The sequence below is a fragment of the Chaetodon auriga genome, chromosome 18 (genome assembly GCF_051107435.1).
Source record: "Chaetodon auriga isolate fChaAug3 chromosome 18, fChaAug3.hap1, whole genome shotgun sequence".
NCBI classification, from domain to species: domain Eukaryota; kingdom Metazoa; phylum Chordata; class Actinopteri; order Chaetodontiformes; family Chaetodontidae; genus Chaetodon; species Chaetodon auriga.
The window spans coordinates 22783378-22810716 of NC_135091.1; the positions used below are offsets into that span (position 1 = coordinate 22783378).

At 42.6% G+C, this 27339-nt stretch overlaps 1 protein-coding gene across 2 annotated transcripts in view; it reads left to right on the top strand.

Moving 5' to 3' along the window:
• The window catches only part of ddhd1b (DDHD domain containing 1b), a 39930-nt gene that overhangs the window by 7300 nt on the left and 5291 nt on the right, over positions 1 to 27339 (top strand). The window contains exons 3-12 of one of the 2 annotated variants that reach the window (XM_076756697.1): positions 2767 to 2895; positions 5761 to 5908; positions 6004 to 6113; positions 6593 to 6699; positions 7035 to 7291; positions 8226 to 8301; positions 8898 to 9047; positions 9341 to 9405; positions 9681 to 9859; positions 26287 to 26544. In XM_076756697.1, coding sequence (XP_076612812.1) covers positions 2767 to 2895; positions 5761 to 5908; positions 6004 to 6113; positions 6593 to 6699; positions 7035 to 7291; positions 8226 to 8301; positions 8898 to 9047; positions 9341 to 9405; positions 9681 to 9859; positions 26287 to 26544 — 1479 coding nt within the window. Of the gene's footprint in view, positions 1 to 2766; positions 2896 to 5760; positions 5909 to 6003; positions 6114 to 6592; positions 6700 to 7034; positions 7292 to 8225; positions 8302 to 8897; positions 9048 to 9340; positions 9406 to 9680; positions 9860 to 26286; positions 26887 to 27339 lie in introns of those variants that run through there. The other variant, XM_076756696.1, reaches the window with a different exon arrangement.

Below are 27339 nucleotides of genomic sequence, written 5' to 3' on the forward strand. Positions count from 1 at the left end.
TCCAACAGGAAAGAGGTCCAACGTTTTCTCGGGTTTGTTAACTTTTACAGGAAATTCATCAGAAATTTCAGCACCATTGCCACCCCCTTGGATGCTCTAACCTCCTCCAAAGCTCAGTTCTTTTGGAACCCACAGGTGGAGAAAGCCTTCCAGAGACTTAAGCAAAGCTTCACCACGGCACTTGTTCTCACCCTGCCCGACCCCTCTCTTCAGTTTGTGGTTGAAGTGGACGCCTCGGATCAGGGTATTGTAGCCATCTTGTCGCAGAGGTCAGTAATTGACAATAAGTTACATCCCTCTGCTTTTCTGTCCAGGAAATTGTCCCCCGTGGAGAGGAATTATGATCTCAGTAACCAAGAACTGCCAGCCATCAAGGTGGCCGTGGAGGAATGGAGGCACTGGCTGGAGGGGGCAGAGCAACCCTTTCTTGTGTGGACTGGTTATAAGAACTTGGAATACCTGAGAACAGCCAAGAGATTGAACACAAGACAGGCAAGGTGGAAATTGTTTTTCGATCGGTTCAACTTCAATCTGTCCTAGCGTCCTGGTTCTAAGAATGTAAAACCCGATACTCTGTCAAGACTATTCTCCCCAGATTAGGAGCCCAAGGCTAACGTCCCCATTCTGCCTCCTTCATGCTTCATTGGGGCAGTTACCTGGGAGATCGAACGCAGAGTTTTGGATGCTAATCGAGGCCGTTCCACCCCTGAAGGGGTTCCCCCTAATCGTCTGTTTGTTTCCGCAGAGCTGCGTTCTCAGGTTATTCATTGGGCCCACTCGTCGCTCCTGTCCTGCCATCCTGGCGTCAGCCGGATCATCTTTATGATTCAGCAAAGGTTTTGGTGGCCGGCCATGACGAGGGAGGTAACTGAATATGTGGCTGCATGTCCTGTTTGTGCCAGGAACAAGTACTCCTGAAGACCTCCCTCAGGGCTCCTGTATCCACTGCCCATGCCTCACCACCCCTGGTCTGACATCTCTCTGGATTTTGTCACAGGATTACCACTTTCCGAAGGTAATACCACGATACTCACTGTAGTGGATCATTTTCCAAAATGGTCCATTTCATTCCGCTGCCCAAACTCCCCTCTGCCAAAGAGACGGCGGAGGTGGTTTTGCACCATGTTTTCCGGCTCCATGGTTTCCCTACGGATGTCCTGTCAGACCGGGGGCTGCAGTTCGTGGCTCAGTTTTGGAAATCATTCTGCAATCTCCTTGGTGCCTCTGTCAGCCTCTCCTCCGGCCATCACCCATAGACCAATGGACAGACGGAGAGACTCAACCAGGAGCTGGAGACCGGACTACGGTGTCTCACCTCTCAAAACCCCACCACATGGACTAAGAATCTTATTTGGATTGAATATGTGCATAACACCTTACCTTGTTCCTCCTCTGGCATGTCTCCCTTCCAGTGTGCTTACTGCTATCAGCCTCCTCTGTTCCCCGCCTTGGAACGTGAAGTCAGAGTCCCCTCTACGCTTGCCTTAGTCAGCAGATGTCGGCGGGAGTGGACCCGAGCCCGACAAGCCCTCTTAAAGAGTTCCGGGGCTGCAAGAGGGCTGCTGATCGGCACAGGATTCCTGCCCCATTGTATCAGGCAGGCCAAGCCTGCTGATCGGCACAGGGTTCCTGCCCCATTGTATCAGGCAGGCCAGAGGGTGGGATCTTCTGCCCTCTGGTCCACCTGGGATCTTCCACTCCGAGTGGAATACCGTAAGATGGCTCCTCGCTTCATTGGTCCTTTCCCTGTGTCCAAAGTTATTAACCCTGTGGCTGTAACGTTAAAACTGCCAAGGTCCATGAGAGTGCACACCATATTCCACGTCAGCCGCGTCAAGCCCGCCAGAGAAAGTCTCTTGGTCCCTCCTTCCAGACCCCCTCCGCCCCCCGGGTCATTGATGGGGGCTTATGCGGTCAAACGACTGCTGTCTGTGCATTGTCTGGGCCGTGGCCGCCAATATTTGGTCGACTGGGAGGGCTACGGCCCCGAAGAACGGTGTTGGGTGTCCTCTAGTAACATTCTGGACTAGACACTCATTCATCCTGAAGAACCTGGGCCGTCTGGTGCCGGCCGTTGGGGGGGGGGATACTGTCATGATCTGTCATGTCTCTGTTTTCTTTTGTTTCCTGTTTTATTTTGATAGTCTCGTTTTCCCCTGTGTTGTCTCTATGTTTACTTCCTCCCTTTGTTTACTTCCTCCCTTTGTTCTCCTTCCCGCCGATGTAATTATCTGCCCCGCCCTAATGTGCTTCACCTGTGCCACCTCCCTCCTAGTTTATTTAGTCTGTGTCTTCCCTTCCTCCTGTGTCAGATCTTCTTTGTCTTTGTGTGAGAGTTCCAGTGTCCTTAGTATTTGTATTTCTAGTGTGAGTTTTGAACCACTCATCTGCCTGCCATTTTGGATACCTTTGCATGTTTGGTTTGCCTGCCCGTGTACCGACCTTTGCCTGGATTAAACCTTTTGAGCTGTATCAGTCTGTCGTCTGCTTTTGTGAGTCCATACTTCTGTGAGTCTGATACAGAACCAGTCAGGTGATGTTATTTTCCCTGATTCCAGCTGAACCAGTAGGTATCTCATGTGAGAGAGAAGGAGGCACTGACTGTGTGTATAGTCTGTATCATGACTTTTGTAAATGTATTTCAAAGGCATGGAGTTTCACACACACATAGGCGCACATTCTCCACACCCTCATGGGGAATCATAAGTTAATTATGCTTTATGAAGTTTGTCAGTAGCTGTTAATCACTGTGTGACTGTCTCGCAGCTATTCACAGTCTGAAGCTGAGCAGGAGTCATGTGGACTGGCACAGTGTGGATGAGGTTTACCTGTACAGTGATGCCACCACCTCCAAGATTGCACGCACTGTCACTCAGAAACTCGGCTTCTCTAAAGGTAATGGAAAATGTCACATGGCATGCACAAGAGAAGACATCTGATGGAATGTCCTCATCATTTCCATGAGCAACTCTATTAAAAAGTTGACTTGGTGAAAAAAATATTACATGTCTCTCACAACAGGAAGAAAACAAAAGCTCAAGGGTCACCAAGGGACTAAAACTATGTTGCAGACAGGGAAGTATGGTGTGGTCAGAGTTAGGGGGAGGAGAGCAACTTAAAAGAATTAGATTAATTGGTACAGATAAGATACACTACTCACAAAAAGTTAGGGATATTTGGCTTTCAGGTGAAATTTATGGAAAATGTAAAATTTCATGCTACAGTGATACTATATCATGAAAGTAGGGCATTTAAGTAGAAGCATGCAATGGTATTTCCTCACCTCAAACAATTTATTGAAACAAAAGCCAACAACAGTGGTGGGTATACCACAACAAAAAATGTCAATGTCTCAATAACTTGTCATGTGCCCTTGAGCATCAATTACAGCTTGACAACGAAGTCTCGTGCTGTTCACAAGTAGATTTATTGTCTGCTGAGGCATGGCATCCCACACTTCTTGAAGGGCGACCCTCAGGTCATTGAGGTTCTGGGGTACAGAGTTACGAGCCTCTACACAGCGACTCAGCTGATCCCATAGGTTTACTATGGGATTTAGTGTGGGGAAAGTGCAGGCCATTCCATTTGAGGTACCCGAGTCTGCAGCAGCCGTTTCCTAATGATGCAACCTTGATGAGCTGGAGCATTGTCGTCCGTGAAAATGAAATTAGGCCTGTGTTGTTCATGCAGGGGCACAATGACTGGATTAATGATGTTATTCAGGTAGTATGGGCTTGTCACTGTGCCATTCACAAAGCGTAGGGCAGTTCTGTATAGACACACCTGCCCACACTGTAACACCACCGCCACCACCAAATGCTTGTCTGATGACAACAGTGGCTGATACATAGCACTTGACATAGCACTCTCCAACATTGTTGATGGCCATCATTTCTGCTCAACGTGAATCGACTTTCATCAGAAAACAGCACTTAGGCCCACTGGTCCTTTGTCCAGTGTAAATGCTCCATGGCCCATGCACGCCTATGCCTGGTGGTGTGGTCAGGTACACTTGCAGGTCGTCTAGCATGCAGACCACGCTAATGTAAACAGTTTCGAATGGTCTGACGTGACACTTGGGTGCCTTTCACCTCCCTTAAATGTGCCTGGAGTTGAGTGGCATTCATCATCCAGTTCCACAGGGCATTGTTCACAATGAAGCAGTCATCAGTGTGGGATGTGGCCCAAGGACGTCCATTTCTATGCCTTTCTGTGACTCTTCCAGTCTCTCTGTATCTCTGTTGCAACCTGCTGATGACACTCTGCAACACTCTAAGCTCAGTGGCCACTTCCCTCTGAGAACATCTTGTTTGAAGCCTTGCAATGGTGAGGTACTCTTGATCAATTGTTAGGTGCCATCTTGGTCCCACGATGCCAAAATGTGAACAGCATGATGAAGAGGACTGTTTAAATCAAACACCTGTTGTGAATTTTGCTGTTCAGCTCCTTGCTCAAGAACAACAAGTTGCGCACAACAAATTGTGCAAAAGTACTGAAACAATGAACAGTTGGACAAGTTTGGAGAAGGTCAAATTAAGTTCACCTGTAAAGGTTAAAGTGCATTTTAGGTTCATCCTGAAATTTCATCTGAAAGCCAAATATCCCTAACTTTCGGCGAATAGTGTATTGAAATGTGTAACAAACGTCTTACTTTGCAGGAATGTACGAGAAAGTATTTTACATCTTTCACTTATGCATTTCTTTGGATAGCGATTTATTGCTGATTTTGTTTTACATTGTACAGCCATTTTACCACTGCATGTTTAGTGGTTGTTAAAACTACTTCTGGCCACAGATGTTATGTCTTTCTAAGCTGAAATGCTGAATTAAAGGCTCAGTTCATCCAAATTACAAAAAAAAGTTATTGGTGGCCCTTACAGCAGGAAAAAATTACATTCAGAAAACTCAAAAAAAGTCTCTTTCCAGAGACAGCATCCCTGGATAATTCACAGACCTCACTTTAAACGGTCTTCACTCCAACTACTTTCTACTGAAGTAACTTCTATGAAAAGTGTTGACATCATGTTCTGTGGATTATTCAGAGTAACCTGGTGTTCAGGTCGGTACTGCATCAAAACACGCATTATTATTATAATTGCGAAATTTCGTTTGGTGTTCACTTGCTGTCTACTGAATGACAATAAAAGCTGTCTAAGTCTCTAATAATTTTGCTGCATACGTGCTGATCTTTGAGATGGATTGTTGTAGTGACTATCAGCTGTTAAATGTGCTGCTGTAGAGAGGTCTGTCCAACACATTACATCGCAAGCAGAAAAAGAACTCTCTACTCGCTCTCTCTCTGACACAAACAAAACTGATAACAAGTAACACACTTGCCTGTGATGTACAGGGGTATCGGAAAAAAGCTAAAGTTTGCTTTGTTGATGGGTGTAGGAGCTATGAATGAATTTAGAAAGGAATATGTTTTTAATATTAATAAGGTTTGTATATTTTGGTATCGTTATTTGTAAGTGTTAATGATACCGTAATTTCTTTGCAGTGATTATTGAGAGGGCTGGGTCACATGGGTATGGGCAGTGGCACTAGTAGTTGATAAAAGCACTTGTTCACCTGTTATCCAGGCCCGACTTCAGCCTCTCCATGTCTTTTTAGTTTGTCTCATGGAGTCACTACACCAGGAAAAATGGTTCTATCACTTATATAGTCATTAGCTGTCAGGGTCAGAAAACTGACTTAACACAGGCACGATGTAGTGAAACACATCAACTGAGGTAGTAATGTTCCCTCTCATGTCCTCAGCCTCCAGCAGTGGGACACGTCTCCATCGGGGATATGTGGAAGAGGCAGCACCTGAGGACACCCCACCTGAAACCACACACATCGTCTTCGTGGTGCATGGCATTGGCCAGAAGATGGACCAGGGCCGTATCATTAGGAACACCAGCATGTGAGATATCGGGAGGTGTCAAGAGGGAGTACAGAGAATTGAAAAGGAATCAGAATAATTCTGGAAGTAATTGTTTTGTCTTGGCTGCTGTCCAGGATGAGAGATGCTGCCAGAAAGATGGAGGAGAAACACTTCTCTGATCGCACCACAGAGCATGTAGAGTTTCTTCCTGTGGAGTGGAGGTCAAAACTGGCCCTAGATGGAGGTATGTTGTACCTCAGCTCACAACCATTGTAAAAAAAAAAAAAAAAGCTGCATGGGGCGGGGGCTGGGATGAGCAAAAACGTCATTTTCACCTAAGTGGTACTAGAGAAAAGTTAATTTCATCATCAAATTTTATGGTTGGAGCCAAGACAAGTGGGTGATAATTTGTCTCATGCATATACCAAACTGGTACTGAAGATGATGTCTCGGCATCCTCTAAATCATTAGGACAGATCCTATGTGTCTATGAAATATCAATAGTTATCAAGTTATAGACTAAAGTGCTGGACAGATGGGCAGACCTATTCATCATCAACATCTACTTATGGTCATTGTAAAACATGAAAATATGTGTTTAAATATGTATGTATTGCAGATCAGAATCACTGTTTTTTTCACAAGAATATGAAACTGTATAAAGAAATAAGTAATTTTCTGTTTGATAGCTGTTTTGGATGCTTTTGTTTGTTTGTCCTGCAGACACGGTGGACTCCATCACCCCAGACAAAGTGCGAGGTCTCAGAGACATGCTTAACAGCAGTGCCATGGACATCATGTACTACACGAGCCCTCTGTACAGAGACGAGGTGAGACTAAGACATCCAACCTGAAGTTAAGCCTTGGTCTATCTCCTTATAGCTGTGTCACTGAATTTTGACACCCTTCTGGCAGTTTTGGAGTGTTAGTCCCATGAGTTCAAATCAACTCCCCTCTGGCAAAACTAAATCCTGACTGTGTTGCACTGAATTATGATCTACTACCTGACTGTGACATAACAGATGATTAATTAAGACAATAAAGTATCAACCATAACCAAAACTATTTGAGTCTTACTGACACAATTGAAAATAGTAACGGAGGCAAATAACGTCACAAGTTTGCATATGTCTGTTGTTGTTGTTGTGTGTCTGTGTGTACGTAGATCACCAGGGGTTTGACTCTGGAGCTGAATCGTCTATACTCACTCTTCTGCTCACGGAATCCAGACTTTGAGAAAAATGGGAAGGTGTCCATAGTGTCGCACTCGCTGGGCTGTGTTATCACTTTCGACATCATGACAGGTTGGGACCCTGTTCGGTTTCATCATCAAGAAGCACCAGACCCGGAGGAGACAAAGGTCCGCTGGCCGAGTGATGAGGAGCGCCACTTGCAGGAGCAGCTGAGACTCACACGCCTCAGGTCCTGAACTATTTTTTGCTCTGGAGCAGGGTCTCTGTCGATTAAGTGCATGTTCTGTACCTGTTCTATATGGAAATCCACTTCTGTTGTGATTTTATATATAAAATTGAATTGAATTGATACTCATTCCAACTCCACCTACTGATTCCTATTAATAATGTATTCTGTTAGGCTTGGCCCAAATTTATAAACAACTGGACTCAATATACAGACCAGGAGACAAGAGTAGGAAAAAGAAAAAACAAATTTATTAAGGCTGAGGCTGGGCAAAGGCTGAATGTAGCTGGTAGGCACTGTGAACAAACAAAGTGCAGGTGAGGCAAAAGAAAAAAGCCACTGACAAAATACTGAGATCGCATCTAGGCAAAGACAGGAAGTACTCACTGGGCAGGGTTCTGGAAAACTCATGGGAGAGATCAGGATAATCCGGCGCCCACTCTAGCTCAGCGTCTTCCATAAATACTGAGCCCTAATCAGGCTCATGCGCTCCAGGTGTGCTGCCGGACAGGCAGTGCCAGCTGGGTGCAGAGAAACACCCAGCTGAGACAGACAGGGGTACGTACGTATGTACGTACGTACAGACAGACAGACAGACAGACAGACAGACAGACAGACAGACAGAGACACATAACACTAGGGGAAAAGGGAAACAGAGAACACTAGGAGCAGACAATTCTAGCGGATCCTCACAGTATTCAGCCTCTCCTGCATCAGACTTGCACTACCTACTGCATGTCAAATACAGAAAGTAGTACATTGCAAGGAGTGGCAACTCCCACAATAAAGTAACATTTTGATTGGATTTGAGTTTCCAGTTGCATTTGCCATGACATAAGATTTTATTAAAATATATCCCTTTCACTGTCAGCCTGCCCAACAAGCATGTAGTTCGCATTGGAGTAATTTTAATGCATGTATAATGTCAATCATCCAGGTTGAGGGATTTGGAGGACCAGTTCCAGGGTCTGCAGACCTCATCTTGTGTCACAGTGCCAGCCTTGAAATTCAAGGTAAAGTTGAAAATTGTTGGACTGTACTGTGTGTTTCATCAGTTTTCCACATTCACTGCCAACATTTTCTATTTAGAAATTGTTCTACCCATGATTAAAGCTACAAATATTAAGTATTATATATATATATAAGTTTTCAGAGACCTGAGTATTATGTATATTAAGGTGTGTACTGAATTATGAATTATTAATATTTTTTAAGAATTCAGTAGATTTGTAGACTTGGAAAACTGTGAAAGAGTCACTGGTTGTTTCTAGCTTCCAGACAGCCATTGGTTTCACTTGATTCACTGATTCCTGCTTGCATTTATTGGCATTTGAATGAAGAGTCATGTGGACTAGTTAGTATGAAGTCATGTAAATTGCACATGAACATTTTTGATTGAAAACAATCACAGATTATTTTAGATTGCTATTTAAATAAGGTTTGGTCAGTGTGCATGTACATTTTCATAAACATGTGTACACATTGGCCCAGTATAGCCGTAGTTTTCTGTAACTAGCCAATGAACAGCTTTATAGGACCAGTTCATCTTTTCACTGTGGACTGTCTCTTACTTTCTCATGTTGTATTTACCCTGTTCTTTGTTTTGTAGGTAGAAAATTTCTTCTGCATGGGCTCCCCTCTGGCTGTTTTCTTGGCATTGCGAGGGATCCGGCCCGGAAACAATGGTGTGCAGGACCACATCCTCCCCACATCTATCTGCAAACGCCTCTTCAACATATTCCATCCCACAGACCCTGTGGTGAGCTCCAATACCTACAATTGAATGTGTTACCATCCTGCTTATATCACAATCATCACCTACTTTTATGAACATCCATTTGTCAGATTTATAGCAATGATTTATAACTTGTAGAAAAACAGAAACAAAACCTTTCAATGGGTACTATGTAAGTCTCTAGTGCTGTCATATGACAAAAAAATAATGAAAACTAAATGACAAGCTGGCAATTATATTAAAATGAAACAATTTCTAAGAAGTAATGTTGCAAGACACTCCCATCGGTTCAAACATTTGTTTGTTGTTTGTTTCAGGCGTACAGATTGGAACCTCTTATCTTAAAGCACTACAGTAACATTACACCTGTACAAATCCACTGGTAAGTCATGTGCTCTAAATGACAGATAATATGCCAGTTATTAATGAATTTTCCTTTAAATTTATCAGCAGTAGGCACTGTGATAGAGTTAACAATAAGCAACAGCAATGGTATACTAAGCTTTAAACAGTGATAATTATATGTTACAGTCTGTCAATTTATAACCCAACTCTGACTGAAGCTACAGTATTCCTAGTTTAATGAAATTATAGCTGAAGACAGAATGAGGCCTACATGTTTCAGTGACCTGAGGCTGATGTTAATGTGATGTTCAGGTATAACACCACCAGCCCAACACCGTATGATCAAATCCGGCCCACATTGCTCAACCTACCTAAGGAAATAACATCTGTCTCAGACTCAGAGAGCATCCCCAGCCCCTGCACCTCCCCACCCCAGGCCCGACGGCATTATGGAGAGTCCATCACCAGCCTGGGCAAGGCCAGCATTATGGGTGAGCACACAGGGATGATTATGGCTAGATGCATGGCTAATAAGTGGCTAGTTTGTTCTCATGGTTAAGAGCCACCAATGGAAGAAAACAGGAAAAGGCATACAATGGTTGTGAAACCTGACTAAAAATCAGATCATTTAGTCTCAACTGCCACATGCTCATTGTGCACCTGATCTGAGCTGAGAGATAGAGTAGACGCTTCCTCTGCTGATAGGCAAGATCTTTTTGAAACACATGTTTTATGTTAAGTCTCTTTCACACTGGACAAAAACCCACCAACACCGACTCACATCTGGCTTTCGTCTTGATTGGGAAAGGGTACAATTGGAATTCATTCCTGGGTCGAATGACTCTGCAGTAGTTATGGCCTCCATGCGTCTTTCTATTGTTCCCCGTTTTCCAGTTTCTTTGTGACAACAAACATGACACACCAGAAGCAAACACAGAAAGGCAAACTCAGCCACTGACAATAGGAAAGGAAAGTTCACTTATCTACTTTTACCAGGTTTATCTGCATTTAAAAATGCTGTTGCCCCAGCAGCAAAGGGTGACAGCTGGCAGGTATATTTGAATCTAGAACCTTCACCAAAATTTGTAATTTGAACACCACTGATCCAGCCACACATGCGGCTATGTAATGCACCAGCTGCAATACGGTTCAAGTCTTTCAGCCCCTAATGTAAGAGAAGAAACTAAAACAAGCCTTTGTCTCCTCACCTGCTCACCTGTGCCATCAGTACTTTTCCACACCCTGCCCGCTCACCTGATCACACACATGAGGCTCTTAGCAATCAATGCAGTATTTCAACTGCTCTGCCACACTCACTTTTTGCCAGACATTGTTTCCATGCAAGACTCTCCAGCAATGTCATATCGACTGATCTCTCATTGCTGCACCTGCCTGTTTCCGACCATGCCTGTTCTCCTGTTCCCCGGTAAATATCTTAGCCTTTTGTCCCTGACCACGAGTCTTACCCAGCATTTCTTGGATCTTTGTTTGGTGTTGGCTTCACTAAACAATTCAAGAGACTCTTAATCCGCCTCAAAGAACTGAACCATGTGAGTTCCACTTGGTGCTTTGCAGCTGCTAATATTCTGAGAGACTCTTGCCAAGTTGAACTTTAAACTGTGTGACTATATCTGTTATATTTTTATCTGTCTGAGTCTGAGATTAAAATTTGATATAAGGAATCTCCGTATTGTAGTGGTTCAGCAACACTCCCCACGTCACAGTACAGTCTGGTCAGTCATGGACACAGCAGATTACACTTTATTGTGGGATTACTTTGGGAGGTCTCCATTCTGGGGGACACAGCTGTCCATCAAGACAGTTCCTACAGGAAGGAAGTGGGGCTGCAGACCATGTCATGCCATGCGACTGCCCAGCTCCTCGTACGCACCCCTGCCCAGTGCCATGGAGGCTCCACTGTCCACTGTCCGACCCTCCAAAGGGACTCCTAGTCCCCAGTCCGCCGGCGGTCCAATCGACACGTGCTCCTGGTCTCTGGTCAGCGGCTCGGGCGACACCTGCTCTGGGTCCAAGGTTGGCGGTCCGCCCACCACCTGCTCCTGGTTCCCCTGTTAAAAGCCTCGAGCCAGCTCCAGCTTCTGAGTTGGGTAGCCACAGCTCTGCTAGCCTCCAACCATGTCCCATACCTGATTTGGCCTCTACAAGAAAGCAGCAGGGCTCCAGACGACGATGTCGTCCCACACCGCTGCCCAGCTCCTCATCCTCATTGCTGCCCAGCATCCCTGAGGTCCAGCTGCCCAGCATCCCAGTCTGCACCTCTCCAGTTCCTGTGCTGCAGCCATCCCTTGAGTCAGTGCTGCAGCCATCTCCTGAACCAGAGCTGCAGTCGTTGCCTGAGCCAGTGCCGCAGTCGTTCCCTGAGCCAGAGCTGCAGTCATTTCCTGAGCCAGAGCTACAGTCATCTTCTGAGCTTTAGCTGCAGTCATCTTCTGGCCTCCAGAGGTATTTCATCTTCACCACCAGCCTCCAGAGGGATTTCACCTTGGCCGCCAGCCTCAAGAAGGGATTCACCTTTGTCAAAAGCCTCCCGAGGGGTTCCGCCTTCAGCACTGGCCTCCAGAGGGGTCTCGCCTGTGTTCCCAGTCTCTAGAGGGGTCTTGCCTTCGTCTCTGGCCTTCAGAGGGATTTTGTCTGTGCCGCTGGCCTTCAGAGAGGCTTCACCTTCACTGCTGGCCTCCAGAGGGTTTTCACCTTTGCCGTTGACCTCCAGAGGGGCTCAACCTTCACCGCCGGTCTCTGGTTAGATCTCTTGGGCCATTCCCTCTATCAGTTCAGCCCTCTGGCTATCTGCCTGATGTTACCTGCTCCGCTTCCGTCCAGCCCTTCATTCTTCAGTTCCTTGACCACTGTCCTACACTCACTCGGTGTATATATATATATATGTATGTATGTATGTATGTATGTATGTATGTATGTATGTATATACACATGTATGTATGTATGTATGTATGTATGTATGTATATATATATATATATATATATATATATATACGTATGTGTATATATGTATGTATGTACATATATACATATGTATGTATGTATGTATGTAGGTATGTATGTATGTACGTATATACATACATACATACCTACATACATACATACATACATATGTATATAGACATATATACACATACGTATATATATACATATATACATATGTATATATACACACACATATATATATACGTATGTATATACGTGTGTGTGTATATATATGTGTGTGTGTGTGTACACCAGCGGCTAAAAAAAAGGTTGGCCTGAAGGAAAGCACAGAGACTCCACCAGATCCACAGGGGCAGGGTTCTACCACAGCAGACCAGACCCAGGGTGCAGGCTGTGCAAAGATGCACGTAGAAGCAGGGTCTAAGGTGCAAGCTGGGAGAGCATACACTGAGAGGCATAATCATGTGGTTGGGATAGTGTACAGAAACATTTGTTCCAAGTATGGATTAGAAGTTCACAAGTCCCAATGGGACATACCAGTGCCAATGGTTGAGAAAAACAGCTAAGATCTTGTTGGACTTTAAAAGTCCCATATTATGAAAAACTCACTTTTTCTGGGATTTCGGGTGTTATTTGGGGTTTCTGGTGTTGCCACATGCATACAAAGTGTGAAAGACTGTCCATGCTTTTTTTGAGTGAGATACGGATTTCTGAAAGCACCTTGCCTACAGCTTCCAAATGAGCCGATCGAATTCGACGTCTACTCCTACATAACAAGTGTGCATATTTGCATGTCGCTGTCGGCTGGCAGCCCACTGCTCCTAGTCTGCTGCGGACGAAGGAGGGACGATGGATGGGTCAAAGCTGAGAAATAATTTCACAAATGGATTAATAAAGTTTGTTTCTTCTTCTTCTTTCTTCTTCATGGATCTGCCATTTCATTATCTAAAGCACCGTGTTAGGAATCATGATGTCGAGGCGCCACACGCAGTGTGTGGCTGTAAAGATGAGCACACATTGCTCCATCAGCTCCCAGCCGCAGAAGGAGGACTGAATGGATTGAATTCATTTTTCAAGGCAACGTCCCAGCAACAGTTGGCAAAAACCTGTTGGTGTGTCTGTGTTGCACACTCGGACATGAAGAGGCTCCAGCGTGCATGAGTTTTAACAAGTTTCTTTAATGTGTCTACTCTCTTCAAGTACAGGTGCAAAAACACAGACACATTCACCTAGCTACTGACACCCTTCCTGCTCCGTCCACTTGTTGACGTATGCATGCCTGTACATTGTACCACCAAAAGGACCCCCTTTAGCTGTCGTCCATGCCTGTCTGAACTTCTCTATATTTATTGTATTAACCATCACAGTAGAAAATTAAAGCTGTAGCTTCATGTTTACACTTGCTGCAATGTGCTGAAGTGATTTCTGCATAAGAACATATATGTCAACATTAAAATACACAAAATAACAATTATATGAAAAAATAATATTAAATGAAAAGGGGGGGGGGGCATTATTCTGCATAACATTACTGCTGGTCCCACATCTGCTAACCACTTGAGACTGACTGTTTCTCCAACCTCGGAGATTAGCCGGGAAACTTTTTCTAAAGGAGAGGTCACTTCCAACTTTGTGTGGAATACCTGCAGACGAGGGACATGTAAGTATACAAATAATTAGCGGTGTGTTTCTTTTGTAGATTTGCACAAACTCTGCGTATTGTAGTGTGTGTTTTGCCATTGAGAACAATATAAGGCTAACCTTTAGCTTCGAGACTATGACGTCAGCCATCAAAGGTTAGCTAACTGCTACCGTAGCTTTTGGTACCTCACACCAAAAGTTACAGTGAATCAAAACATTTTTGCAGTTTTACACGAACTAACCAAGTAGTGGTTTGCCATACAGCACAAGCTAATGCTAACCGCTATCTTCTAGTTAGCAATCAGCATGGTCTCCATATGCAAACCCAGCGACCCAGTTGGACAAGTGATACATACACAGACATTCTGCTGAGTCTAAGCTTCGGGAATTTGTGAAAATAATGCATTTGGAAATATTTTCTAAATGGGAGTGTGTTAGCATAGCCCAGGGCAAAACGAATGTATGGTCGAGACTGCTACATCACAGCACAATTTACACTCCAAGCCAACCATTCTGTGCGATGAGTTTCTTCTCTTGGAGTTTATTTATGAGTGATCCTTTTTTACGCTGTATGAAGCTGTTGGCATAGCTATACATGTAAAATAAAGTTGATGTCACTTCTCTCTTTTCATATAGGCCAGTGCATCATTACAGTTACCTGCTGTTGATCAAATGTAACAGTGAGCTGTTGCAGCCTTTAGTGCTTGAATTTATTCTGTAACAGCGCTGTCATGTTTTACTCCCAAGTATGCTGTGTTATCATATTAATATACTTTTGTTACAGCTGTCCAGGCTACTGTGTCCTGCAAGGAATGCTGATAGGGGACAAGCCACCACATCATCAAGGGATCTTCTTTTTAAACTGAGCTTTTCCAAAGTCCAGGAAAGGAGAGTGCAGAGCCGGACCAGTGAAGACTGAGACCATATTCGTAAGTGGTAACTTCTTAGTGGTTTGGAGCCTTCATATCTTCCCTGGGCGTCAGGAAACTCCCAACGTATCCGAAGTACTACACATGATGGGATGACTACATGAATCTTCTGCCCAAGGAAGCCCCAGCACCAGCTCACAAAACTCCTGTTAGCTAAATGCCTGTAACAACTGAGAAAATTGAACATTATGTTAGTCAACAGGTTCTAAATTGTCAACATCTGTATTCACATTTTTCTAATTTGGATTCTGTGAATCCTTCACTTGTACTGTATTTCCATATACAAATATTCATGACTGCGGTCAATAAATTTTTATTGTATATCTGTAAAATGTTTCACGTGAATAAATGTGTAATATACAGTATTTGCTTAGGAAAACAGTGAAGTTAGGTCGGGTATTATAGATAAAACTCACTGCTCTATCCCCCGTAGCTGTTGTCAGCCCTGTAAATGCAGTGGCATGTTATCTGCAATCATACACTGCGATTGTAAGTGAAGGTAAAGATAACGTGGCCTGTGGCACCTCCTGGCAGCATATATTCTCGGGCTCTGTCTGCATTGTTGCACACTTTCCATATGTGCACTGATACAAACAAATAAAAAATGGACAATTCATGCATGTATAACACTAAGGAAATAAGAAACCTTGCATACCAGTATTTGCAACCAATAATAGCAGCCACGTTTTAGATTTAAATGTGCATACTCTAGCAATCTACTTTTTCTTAGCCTGAGGTGAATGGCCAGTAGTGCTGGTCAGCAGTGTCCTCTGTGTGCGCTCTGGATGACACTAACAGCGCAGTTAGACCGGTCAATGTCTCAGCAACCCAGTGGTCGAATTTGATGATCAACACCTCTATCGACCAGTCAGAGCCAAGAGAATCGAGGGGCAGCACCCAAGTTCACCATAGAAACACCAATGACGATCCAGAAGGAAGTACCCCCAGAGACAGTATATCGCAAGAGCACTCACCCAGTCTAGAAACCCCCTCTTCTTTATGTAAACAACCAGGACCTTGGGACTCTGCTTTCATATGATATCAGGCTCATGTGCTTTGCATGACATGGTGAAATCAGCAGATGCACTAAAGTGGACATACGCTATTTTCGTGTTTTTGTTACATGTGCATACAATTTCTTGGGGTCAGAATTGCCTGCTGGATTCTCTGAGTCTCAGGTTCTGAAGGACCCCTCCCTTTAGGATCCGATTCAGGTTCAAACATGTATGGTTGAACTACTGAAGCACTCAGTCTGTTCATTGCCGCAATGTCCGCTACTTTCACAGGGGTTGTGCTACGTTAGAGTCTATGCTCTCCCCACGGTAACGCTTTATGGGTGGGACAGCAGCATCTCATTTGCATTTAAAGCTACAGACACCAGAAATAGCACATTCTGAAAGGGACTGAAACAGAGGGAAATAGAGGGAGGTGAGAATCTTCTCCTAAAAGCTATTTCCAGGAAACAGCTTCAAAAACATGTTTTATGAAACTCATAGACCAATATAACTTACTGAGAAGGCTTCATAATATGGGACCTTTAAGCTCCAGACAGACAAGCAGCTGCTGGCAAACCAACCAGACATTGTTGTGATTGACAAGGAGCAGAAGAAGGCAGTTGTGATAGATATGGAAATCCCAGCTGACAGTAAAAACAGAAAGAAGGCGCATGAGAAGGTCCAGAGGTGTGCAGTCCTAGGAATACTGTGCAAAACCCTCAAACTCCCAGGCCCACAGGACCTCCTCAACAGCAGACTTGTCTATAGCTGCAACGACGGTTGTTGAATATGTTGGTGTGAGACAAAGAGGATGGCTCAAAGGTCATCCTCCGAAGAGAATGTAATTCACAAGTGTTCGAGGAACAGATCACAGGCCATTTTCAGAGTGGTAATTTTGACATTTCATCACAGGGTAAACAAAGGTGTAATTACTAACTTTATTTATGGTCCCATTCCATTTAGATGTGCTAAGATCCAATACCGGGTAAGCCCTGGTATTGCCCATGCCGAGATGAGATAAATTTTATTGATCCCACACAGGGGAAATTCACTTTTTACTGCAAATGAAAATAAAATGTATATATACCATTGACACATTTCAGTTACTGTTGTGAATCAAATTCAGCTGTCCGAGAAAAATGCTCAAAAAGAGGCTGCAGGAGTCGAAGTCCGAGAAGCAACTTTATTGTCGACAATAAAGGGGAAAACACTCAGAGACACACAAGGTGTAACTCCAATGAAGTTCTCCAACTTACAAGAGTCAGTGCTTGTCTTTTATACAGTTTGCTCAAGGTCACCCCCGCCCTTGGGGCATCTTCTCTTTTTTTATGATTCTTCTCTTTTTACACCATTACGTTATCTTTTGGCCACTAGCCTGGGCTTGTAGGTACTTTTATTTTCTTCTTATTCCCTTGAAATAATACCATTAGCTTCTGATTCTCACGGGCTCTGTTTTTTAAAAAGTAAGTATAATCACAATAATCACCAGAAATCAGCATAACAAATCATAGTGTGATTGATGACATTATTATCCTTTCATGATTAATGACAGATACGTAATATAGACTGAATACAGTAAGGTTATATAAGGACACACAGGGTTATGCAAGGTTACAGACAATAAAGGCCAAAACCGGTTAAGATCAGCTAACACTGGCTGCAGGGATACCTGCAGAATCATGGAAAGTACCAAAGATTCATGATGCAGACATCTGCTCATATGATCTCTTGATATTTGCTGCGCAGTGTCAGTCTTGCATAGCATCATCATCTCAACCTTACACATGCCCGCTTACAATTCTTGCTGCTAAAACTACCATTGATTACAGTGTCTGACTCAATTCTTCACATATCTGTTGGAAAAAATTATACTACATTACACAGATAGGACCACGGTTAGATAATTGCACAGAATAAACATATAGCACCTCAAACACTCTTAACTTCTGCTGAAGACGCTGAGACTAACTTTAGGCTGGAATGATGGAGTGTTTGGTTTTCTAAGGTATCTGCCACTAAGATTTAGCTGTTTTGGGTGAAACTTATAGTACCCTACTAACAAACAAATGAACCATTAAACTGGGGATCTACTCACTTCAACTATGCTGTATTTTAAATAACTGACCCCAGACCACTCATTTGAATGAATAAGAGGATCTGTTTACTGACTGCTTTTTGGAATGTACAAATATTCTTTACCCTTTTAATGGAATGGTAACAAAAACAATAACAAGTTAGACTCCTTTAAAATAACAAATATTAACTTTCGAAATAATATAAAACAAAATGACCTCATTGTTACCTTGTTACCAAAATTAGGCAATCAATTAAATACCTGAAAAAATATGTGAAACTGAATTGTCTTGTGCCAAAATATAGCAGACTCAGAGCAAATATTTAAAGAAGAATTTCACCACTGGAAAATTGGTATTTTCATTAAACTAGGCTGTCTGTGCAGTAGAAAGATGCACATATTTTTGAAACTGGTGTAACATCACCAGAGGAAACAGAGAATAAAGGCTGTGTTATTCCCTTTTGCTGAAAAGGTAGAAAGCCTCAAACAAACAGAATGAACTGCAGCACACTGGACCAATAAACTCTCCTGCTGGTGAGTGATGTACAGTGAGCTGGCTGGTGCTTGGTTTGGGCTCGTCTGGCTTCAAGCAGGCACAGAATGTTGGCCTTGTCACAAGCTTTTTTATGAATATCGCAGCTTAACAGTATCCTGAGAAATGTTTCTGAAAACATTTGAAGCAAGAAATGGGCAATGCAGTTACAGAATCTTGATTCATATTTAATTTGAACACTGCCTAGTTTTGACAGTTTGATCTGAGTTTGTGAGCCACCCTTCTCTTGTTTCAAGAGAGGGAGAAGCATTTTGCATCATCCAGCAGACTTTTGCCAGTGAGCTCTGGGTGCAAGGAAAAGTTTAACATTGTTCATATGTATATACTGCCCACATTATAATGATACAAAGCTGCCTGCTGACTCTAATTCTTGCGCATGTAGTTACACACAGAATTCGCTCTTCTTTAATGCAAGCAATAGGAGCTTGAAGGGTGCACTTTTCCAGCACCCAAATGGTGTTTTTCTGAATGGAGCTGGTTTACACACCACCACTCAACGGGTGGCAGCAGAGAGTAGCTGGCTCACGGTGTATCTGTCGTACAATTCAATTCAATTCAATTCAATTCAATTCAATTCAATTCAAGTCAATTCAATTCAATTCAATTCAATTCAATTCAATTCAATATGCCTTTATTCATCCCGGGAGGGGAAATTCCAAATTACAGCAGCATCAATAAAGTGGATAGAGATAGTGTAACAAGTGCAAAATTAAACACAACAAGTATATACAAAAGAGTGGGAAATATAAAAAGAAACGGCGTCCTAAAAAATAAAATTGTAAATAGTATTTACAGACTGTATGTATAGGTTGTTTTGCACAGATTATTGCACTGATGATTGCATTGATTACTTGGAGCAGTTTTTGTTGTAGAGTCTGACAGCTGCAGGGAGGAATGACCTGCGATACCGCTCCTTCATACACTTTGGATGTAGCATCCTGTCACTGATGTAGCTCCTCAGTGCAGTGAGTGTGTGTTGGAGGGGGTGGGAGTCGTTGACTGTCATGGAGGTCAGCTTGGCTGTCATCCACCTCTCCCCCACCTAAAATGCGCCAGAATGAGCTGTTGAGCATAGAGTTGGAGGAGCCTTGTGCAACAGATGGAGAGTATAAAGTTAGCTATAATGGAGACAGAAAATATAATTAGGGCCACAGGGCAAGCCTCGAGCACTATTGTTATCCTGCATGTTTTTTCTTCTTATTATTAGGGCCACGGGGCAAGCCTCGAGCACTATTGTTATCCTGCGTGTTTTTTCTTATTAGGGCCACGGGGCAAGCCTCGAGCACTATTGTTATCCTACGTGTTTTTTCTTCTTCTTATTATTATTATTAGGGCCACGGGGCAAGCCACGAGCACAATTGTTATCCTACGTGTTTTTTCTTCTTATTATTATTATTATCAGGGCCACGGGGCAAGCCACGAGCACTACTGCCTACAGCAAAGCTGAGCCCTGTTTTCAACTCGCGAGCCCTGTTTTCAACTCGCGACTGTGTCCACAATATTTGCTGTAGAAACACAAAAATTACACTGAAGCGTTCAGAAAGTCCTTACAGTGATGATGGTCTGTGTTTTTTTCTGATAGGAGCTACCGTTCTCTCAGGATAAGCCCAAATGTGAGAGCAGTGCAGAGGCAGAAAATGGTGCTTTTTCTCCGCTTTTCTGTCTGCCCCTGTCTGTCTGCCCCTATCGTCAATGGCAACCAGCTCAAGTTGCCGTGACAACCCCTGAGCCTCAGTACTCAGAGTGGCAGAGACTGTAAAAAAACTCCAGATTTTCTGTATTTCCATGCTCCTCCCAGCCACAATTTACCCTCTAGATGCATATTTTTTTCCACAGTTGTAGACAAACTTGTCCTCTCTCTCACAATGTGCTCGAAAAATCTGTGAGACAAATAGAATTTGAATTAGCAGCCTCTAAGCACGGCCACATCTGCCTCTGCTCCCCATTGACTCCAATACAAAGATTTTCTGAGAGAAGCAGAAAGGAGCCCTGTTTTCAACTCACGACTGTGTCCACAATATTTGCTGTAGAAACACAAAATTACACCGAATCATTCAGGAAGTCCTCAAGGCGCTCATGGTGTGTGTTTTTTTCTGATAGGAGCTACTGTTTGGTCAGGAGAAGCCTGAACGTGAGACCAGCGCAGAGGCAGAAAATGGCTCTTTTTCTCTCTCTGAGAGCAGGCGTGTGTGTGCCTGCGCAGCTGTGTCTCATAGAGCATGATTGGGAGGGCCTCTCAAGTTGGCATGGCAACCTCTGAGGCTCAGTACCTCTGTGAGCACTCCTCTCTCGCGCTCCCACACACACAAACAGACATATGGGCATATAATGTAATGTATATGTACACAGTCGGGCAGTAGACCCCGTGGCCCTTTCAAAATTTCCCCAGGGGAAATTGTCTCGTTACAATTACACTGATTTGGCAGACGCTTTTATCCAAAGCAACATACATATGAATTCACATACCGATAGCAGGCATCAGAGGCAGTTTTGGGATTCAGTATCTTGTCCAAGGACACTTCAGCATGTGGACTGCCGAGACTGGGGATCCAACCACTGACCTCCTGATTGACCGCTCTACCTCCTGAGCTACAGCCGCACCCAATTGAAATTGAATTATTTCACCAAAAATAATTCCATTCAATGGAAGATTATTCCAAAACAAGCTGAAATAGCTTTTACCTCATCAATAACAACAATAATAAACCATTTGCACTGCACAACAAATGCAGCTTTAAGTGCAAAGAAATCACATGCACCAGGTGCTTCACATAAAAAAAGATATAGAATGAACATAAAAACAGGGATAGAAAATTGATGTAAAATAAGATGAATAAAATCCACTTGATAATAATTTGTACATAGAATGTATAAAATCAAGTAAAATGCAACAATTTAAAAGAAGTACAGCACTGCATAAGTGTGAGTCAGGTGTGTATCCATAAAGTCACAGCTAAAGGCTAAAGTGAAAAGATGAATTTTTACCTCTCTTTTAAAAATATTCAGCAAGCTGTCTTCCATCATCAGTACGGGTAGTGTGTTCCACAGCTTTGGAATGTATTTGACAAAGGCTGCATCCCCATTTTTTTCCCCCCTCCAATAAACCAGCAGCAGCCAATAACAGTTTTCTTGAAGGCAAACAGTTAACAAGGTAATTTATAACATAGCTTGGTCCTAGTCTATTAAAGGCTTTGTGTACAAGGAGGAGGACCTTAAAATCAATTCTAAATGTTACAGGAACTAGTACAGAGCAGCTGAAACTGGACCAATGTGCTCTCTTCTCTTGGTTCTGCTTAATAGCTGAGTTTTGAATGAGCTCTCAGTCTCTCTCTCTCTCTCTCTCTTTTTTTTTTTTTTTTTTTTTTTTTTTTTTTACATTACAGAAAATAAGTCAGCATGAAATAAAGGCATGAATCAGTTTTTCAACATCTTTTGATTTATAAATGGTCATACTTTAGTTGTGTTTCTAAGGTGGAAAAATAAAATTTCCGTCACCTTATTGATGTAGGACCTGAAGTTAGATCTGAATCTAGTCTAACACCAAGACTTGTAACCTCAAATTTAATCCAGAGAGGTAATTTCCCAAGACAGCATTTCTCTTTGTGTTTGAGAGCCAAATAGTAGGATTTCAGTTTTGTTCACATTTCACTTCAAGAAATTGCTCATCCATTTATTTATTGCCCAAAGACAGTTACTAATTAAGTGTATAGCTACAGCATTATTTCGTTCAGCAGAGATGTACAGTTGTGTGCCATCTACATAACTGTGGAAACATGCATTGTGTTCTTTGATGATGTCATCATGTGACATCATGTATAATGAGAACAGTAATGGACAGAGGCAGCTCCCTTGTCCAACACCAAAAGAGATGTCGTGTTTCTCAGACACATGATCTCCAAGACTGACGTAAAACTTTCTCCCTTTGATGCAAATAGTCAGAAACACCAACCAACTGTTCAAAATGATTCATGGAAATGTCATTGTCAATTGTGGCAGCACGGTAGCGCAGCAGGTAGTGCGCGTGCCTCACAGCAAGAAGGTTGCCAGTTTGCATGTTCTTCCTGTGCATGCGTGGGTTCTCTCCGGACACTCCGGCTTCCTCCCACAGACCAAAAACATGCTCATTAGGTTAATTGGTGACTCTAAAAATTGTCCTACAAAAATTGTCCTTCATGAGCTGAACTCAAAGATCTAAAACATTTTCTATATACACAAAAAAATAATTTCTCTCAAATATTGTTTGTAAATCTGTCTAAATCTGTGTTAGTGAGCACTTCTCCTTTGCCGAAATAATCCATCCCACTTCACAGGTGTGGCATATCAAGATGCTGATTAGACAGCATGATTATTGCACAGGTGTGCCTGAATCAAATCAATATTTGGTGTTACTACCCTTTGCCTTCAAACCAGCATCAATTCTTATAGGTGCACTTGCACAAAGTAGCAAAGCCATAACTTTTATGTAAACTGTCCAGATCATGTCCTCCATTGAGGTAAAGGGTTTCTGGTATAATATATGTGGTATATAAGTGTTAGCTCGCAATGAAGCTCTGTGGTCATCCTGATGCATCTTCCAATGGATACCCAGTCTTTCCAAATGCTGCTGGCTGCTGTGTTGTCTTCAGGCTGTTGCTTGATTTAGGCATGAAACTTGCCAAGCAGTAACTTTGGTCCTTTGGTGACCTTTGGTCACACAGAAAAAACATGGCAGATTAAGTGTTACTTTCAAGACAAATACAAAGAAATATTACACTACACATACAACTATGAAAGGCTGCAATAGCTCATTGTAGCTCAAAGTGGTCATGACATATCAGGTTACAAACCTGCACTTCTGATGTGATCCTGAAGAGTCCAATAGTGTGTCTCTGTAGTGGGTTGGTCTGGCAGACAGCATCACTTATTGCAGATAATTGTAGTGATGTGCTGGTCTTTATGCAGAAAACAGTTAGAGATTACACCAACTTCATCTCAAATGTGTAGTTATGGCAACAGCTTCACACAGTGCAATAATGCTAACCATTCATTTATCAGTGCCATGGCTGGAACTGCTTCTCATTGACAAGGCATCAGGTGGTTAGCTGTCAGGGATGATGATGCTACTTACAGCCGATTTTCCAGGTTGTGTCAGTCAGTTTTGAGCAGAATTGAATCTTTGCAAAACCCAGTTTTGAAAATAACTGCTGACAGTAGTAGGATGTCCCAAACAGACATGCAAACCTGGGCGATGATTGTGACGTAATGTGATTGTGCCTAGTTTTGGGGTTGCTGTTGCTTTGCAGCTCATTGAGTTTATGCTGTAATTAATCAAGCACATCAGCTGGTTCCACTGAACAAATTGCCATTGCAAATATTTTCACTTCCTTTTGTTTAGATTTGCATATCATGAAACCTTCTCACCAAATGCATGGATGTGTTTTGTACACTCACCAGCATATTCAGATGTCACAGCAGGCTTTTGTTCTTGCAGGGTAGGAAAATGCACAGTGTGACCCCTTGCCACAGTGTTGCCCCTTTAATTTGGCTTCAAATGATTTCACTTTTGAAAACAGAGAGCTGAGAAGCTGGCTGGAGCCTGAGGTTCAGCTTTGAGAGGTAATGTTCACTATGAAGGCCAAATAACACAGCCACTCACTATCACTGAGTTCCATAACAGGTTTTCCCTTCATCTCCATGAATTCCTGAAAACAAACCTAAACTCTGCTCATAACACTGCCTCTTTCAAAATGCAGTCTTGTGAAAGTTGGTTATTAGGCACCCAAACTCCACTGAAGAGTATTAACATTGTCTTTGCAACTCAGCCAGTTTAGCACATTTCAAGCTGTAATGATGGTCAAGATTAACCTTTTTCATCACTGCGAACATGTCCCCACAAACTAACTTTGACACACTGGCTTCAACAATAGTATAATTGTTTGTCCATTTCTCTCAGAAGATAAGACTTTATTAATCTCCCATAGGGGAAATCTGGGTGTTACAGGCAGCAGCAGCAGCAGCAGTAGCAGCAGCAGCAGCAGCAGCAGTATGCAAAGACATAGAAAGGAATTAAATACAAAATAGAAAAGATTAAAAATCAAAACTCTATATACACAGTATACTGTCTTTTAGTATTGCACATTGGATAAAAAAGTGTAGCAGTACATGAAATATTATTGCGAATGGAAAAAATGTAAAAATTGTACAGGGAATGAAGAATTGCTCATGGGTTTAGACTTGCACATGGTTCAAGTACAGTGTTTTTCACTATTGCACATTGGTTAAAAAACATGCAGCAGTATATAGAAGAAAACTAAGTATATACATAGACTTGACACAAGAAGATAGGAATGTAATATTGAAGAAAAAATGTAATATTGCACTAGATATTGCATGAGATGTAATGGCATGATGATGAAAACATAAAATCACACTGTGCAAAACAGTGCAGAGCAGTAAGTACATAATCACAGTGCTGCATCAGACAAAACTAGAGTTGAACAGTCTGATGGCTGTTGGAATGAAAGACCTGAATGAAGGGTAGCATTCCTTCTGTATAGAGTGGATGCAGCAGTCTGCTGCTGAAGGTGCTTAGGGCCACCATGTCATGCAGGGGGTGGAATGGCAAGGGTATGATATGGCCTTCATAGTGTACATTACCAAGTACCTCTCAGAGCTGAACCTTAAGCTCCAGTCAGCTTCTCAGCTCTCTGCTTTCAAATGTGAAATCATTTAATCATTTAATTAAAGCTGTGGCAAGTGCAATTGGAAAGGGCTAACACTGTGCATTTTCCTGCTCTACAAGAACTGAAATGTCCTTTGACATCTGAATATGCTGATGTGTGAAAACTCCTTCAAGCATTTGGTGAGAGGTTTCAGAACATGAAAAGTAAACAAAAGGAATTTAATATATTTGCTGCACCATTTAATGATATACTGGCTTATCTGCCTGACAATCTACAACATGAAATCATTGAGCTACAAAGCAGCAACTTGCTACTGCTCTTTTTAAAACTGACTGTTGCTAAGACTCAGTTCTGCTCAAGACTAACCAACCACCTGCAAGTAGCATCATCATCACTATCATCTGACATCAGAAGAGAAGCAGTTTGAATCAGTGCAGAGGTTAGTGTGATATATGTGTTAAAGACTCAAACATGACCAGGGGTGCTGTCAAGGAGGGGCCAAGTCAAGCCCACCGTGATACAATTGCTGCCCGCCACCAAGTGAGTCCCCTCCTTCCCCCATCAACCCCACTGCATTGGCACAATAAGCTTCTCAGGTGATGACCAATAGCCAAAAATAAACTTTATCCACTCAGCTCTTGTCCCCTGAAGCTGTGGGGCAATCTAACATTTTCTGCTGGGCTGTGCAACCAACAGCAGAGCAGTTCTTGTGCGTAGCTCAAGATAATGCTAATGGGTCACTTGCAAGAAAAACATGGTGCATCTTTGCAAAGGTAGCTATGAAATCGTGGGTGGAGATGAGAATGCAGTATAATTCTAATTAGCCTGCACTTAATGTAGGAAGGGGAGTCAAATCTGAAAGGCTTGTTGAATTCCATGTTTTCTGACTAAAGCAGCCCACAAAGAACAACACCTGGGTTGTCTTACTTCAAAGTTGAAGTATGATGATAACTGCACACCTGAGATAGGTCAAAAAAATAATTTAACATCAATACTGCTCTTCCATAGTAATGTTCACATTATATGTGCACATTTTATTTGTGTAACAATAACTGTGAAATGAATTAATTATTTAATGCATAAATCTTACTGCTCCTCAGGTGCTGCAAGTCTTGGAAAGGGAATCGGAGGAATCCTGTTTTCCCGCTTTTCCCGGTCCAGTGGCCAGGTTGGTGGAGTGGAGGAGGAGCCAACAGATTCTGAGGGTGGAGCCTCTGAGGTTGAAAACATGGCATCGGGAGAGGAAGGAGTAACAGTGGCAGAGAGTGAAGAGAAGGACAAACAAATAGAGGAGGAGAGGAGGGAGGTAGAGCCTGCCATGTCCCAGTTCACCTCAGCTGTCATGGACAGCACCTCGTGTAAGTACTGTGCTTTTGGTCAGGAACTCTGTCAAATTTACCCAACATCAGTCAAAATCAGTCATACCATAAAGTCTTGTTTCCTGTCGTCAGTTCTGATTTCTTCATTCCTATTTCTCTCAAAATCTCTCTGGTCCAGAGAGAAATTGAAATGTGGACTTGTCAGGCCACAGCACACTTCTTCATTTTGTGTCAGTCCATCTTAAATGAGCTCAGGCCCATTTTCCAAACGGGTATTTTTTGAACATTCCACAACTTTCCCAGTCTTTTATTGCCCCTGTCCCAGCTTGTTTGAAACATGTTGCAAATTAAGAACAATCATATATTCACAAAAAACAGTTGATGAAGTTTGACTTTGTACTGTTTTCAATTTAAAATATGATAAAAAACGAATAATCACATTCTGTTTTATTTATGTTTTATACAGCATCCCAACTTTTTTGGATTTGGGCTTGTACATTGCGTCTTTGTATGGTCACAAGTGCAATAGTCCACACATGACCACACCCAGCTGTAATATTGGCTGTGATTACGGATTCAACAGACTTGAACCTTTCACAGAGGACACAGTGTTTTTCTCCCTTCAAAAAATCTTTAATGGGAGTTACTCATTAGTGGGAACCTGTTCCAAAGTATGTGAATCTGTGTTCGTCTGGGGCCTCTTTCATCATTTTCAGAAATATACAAAAATACATATATACTGTGAAGTGTGTTTACGCTTTAAAGCATAAGTTAACAAAAGTGGAGATCTTATTTTTCTAACCTCCAGTTGTTGTAGTTCTGACCTTGCTCTAG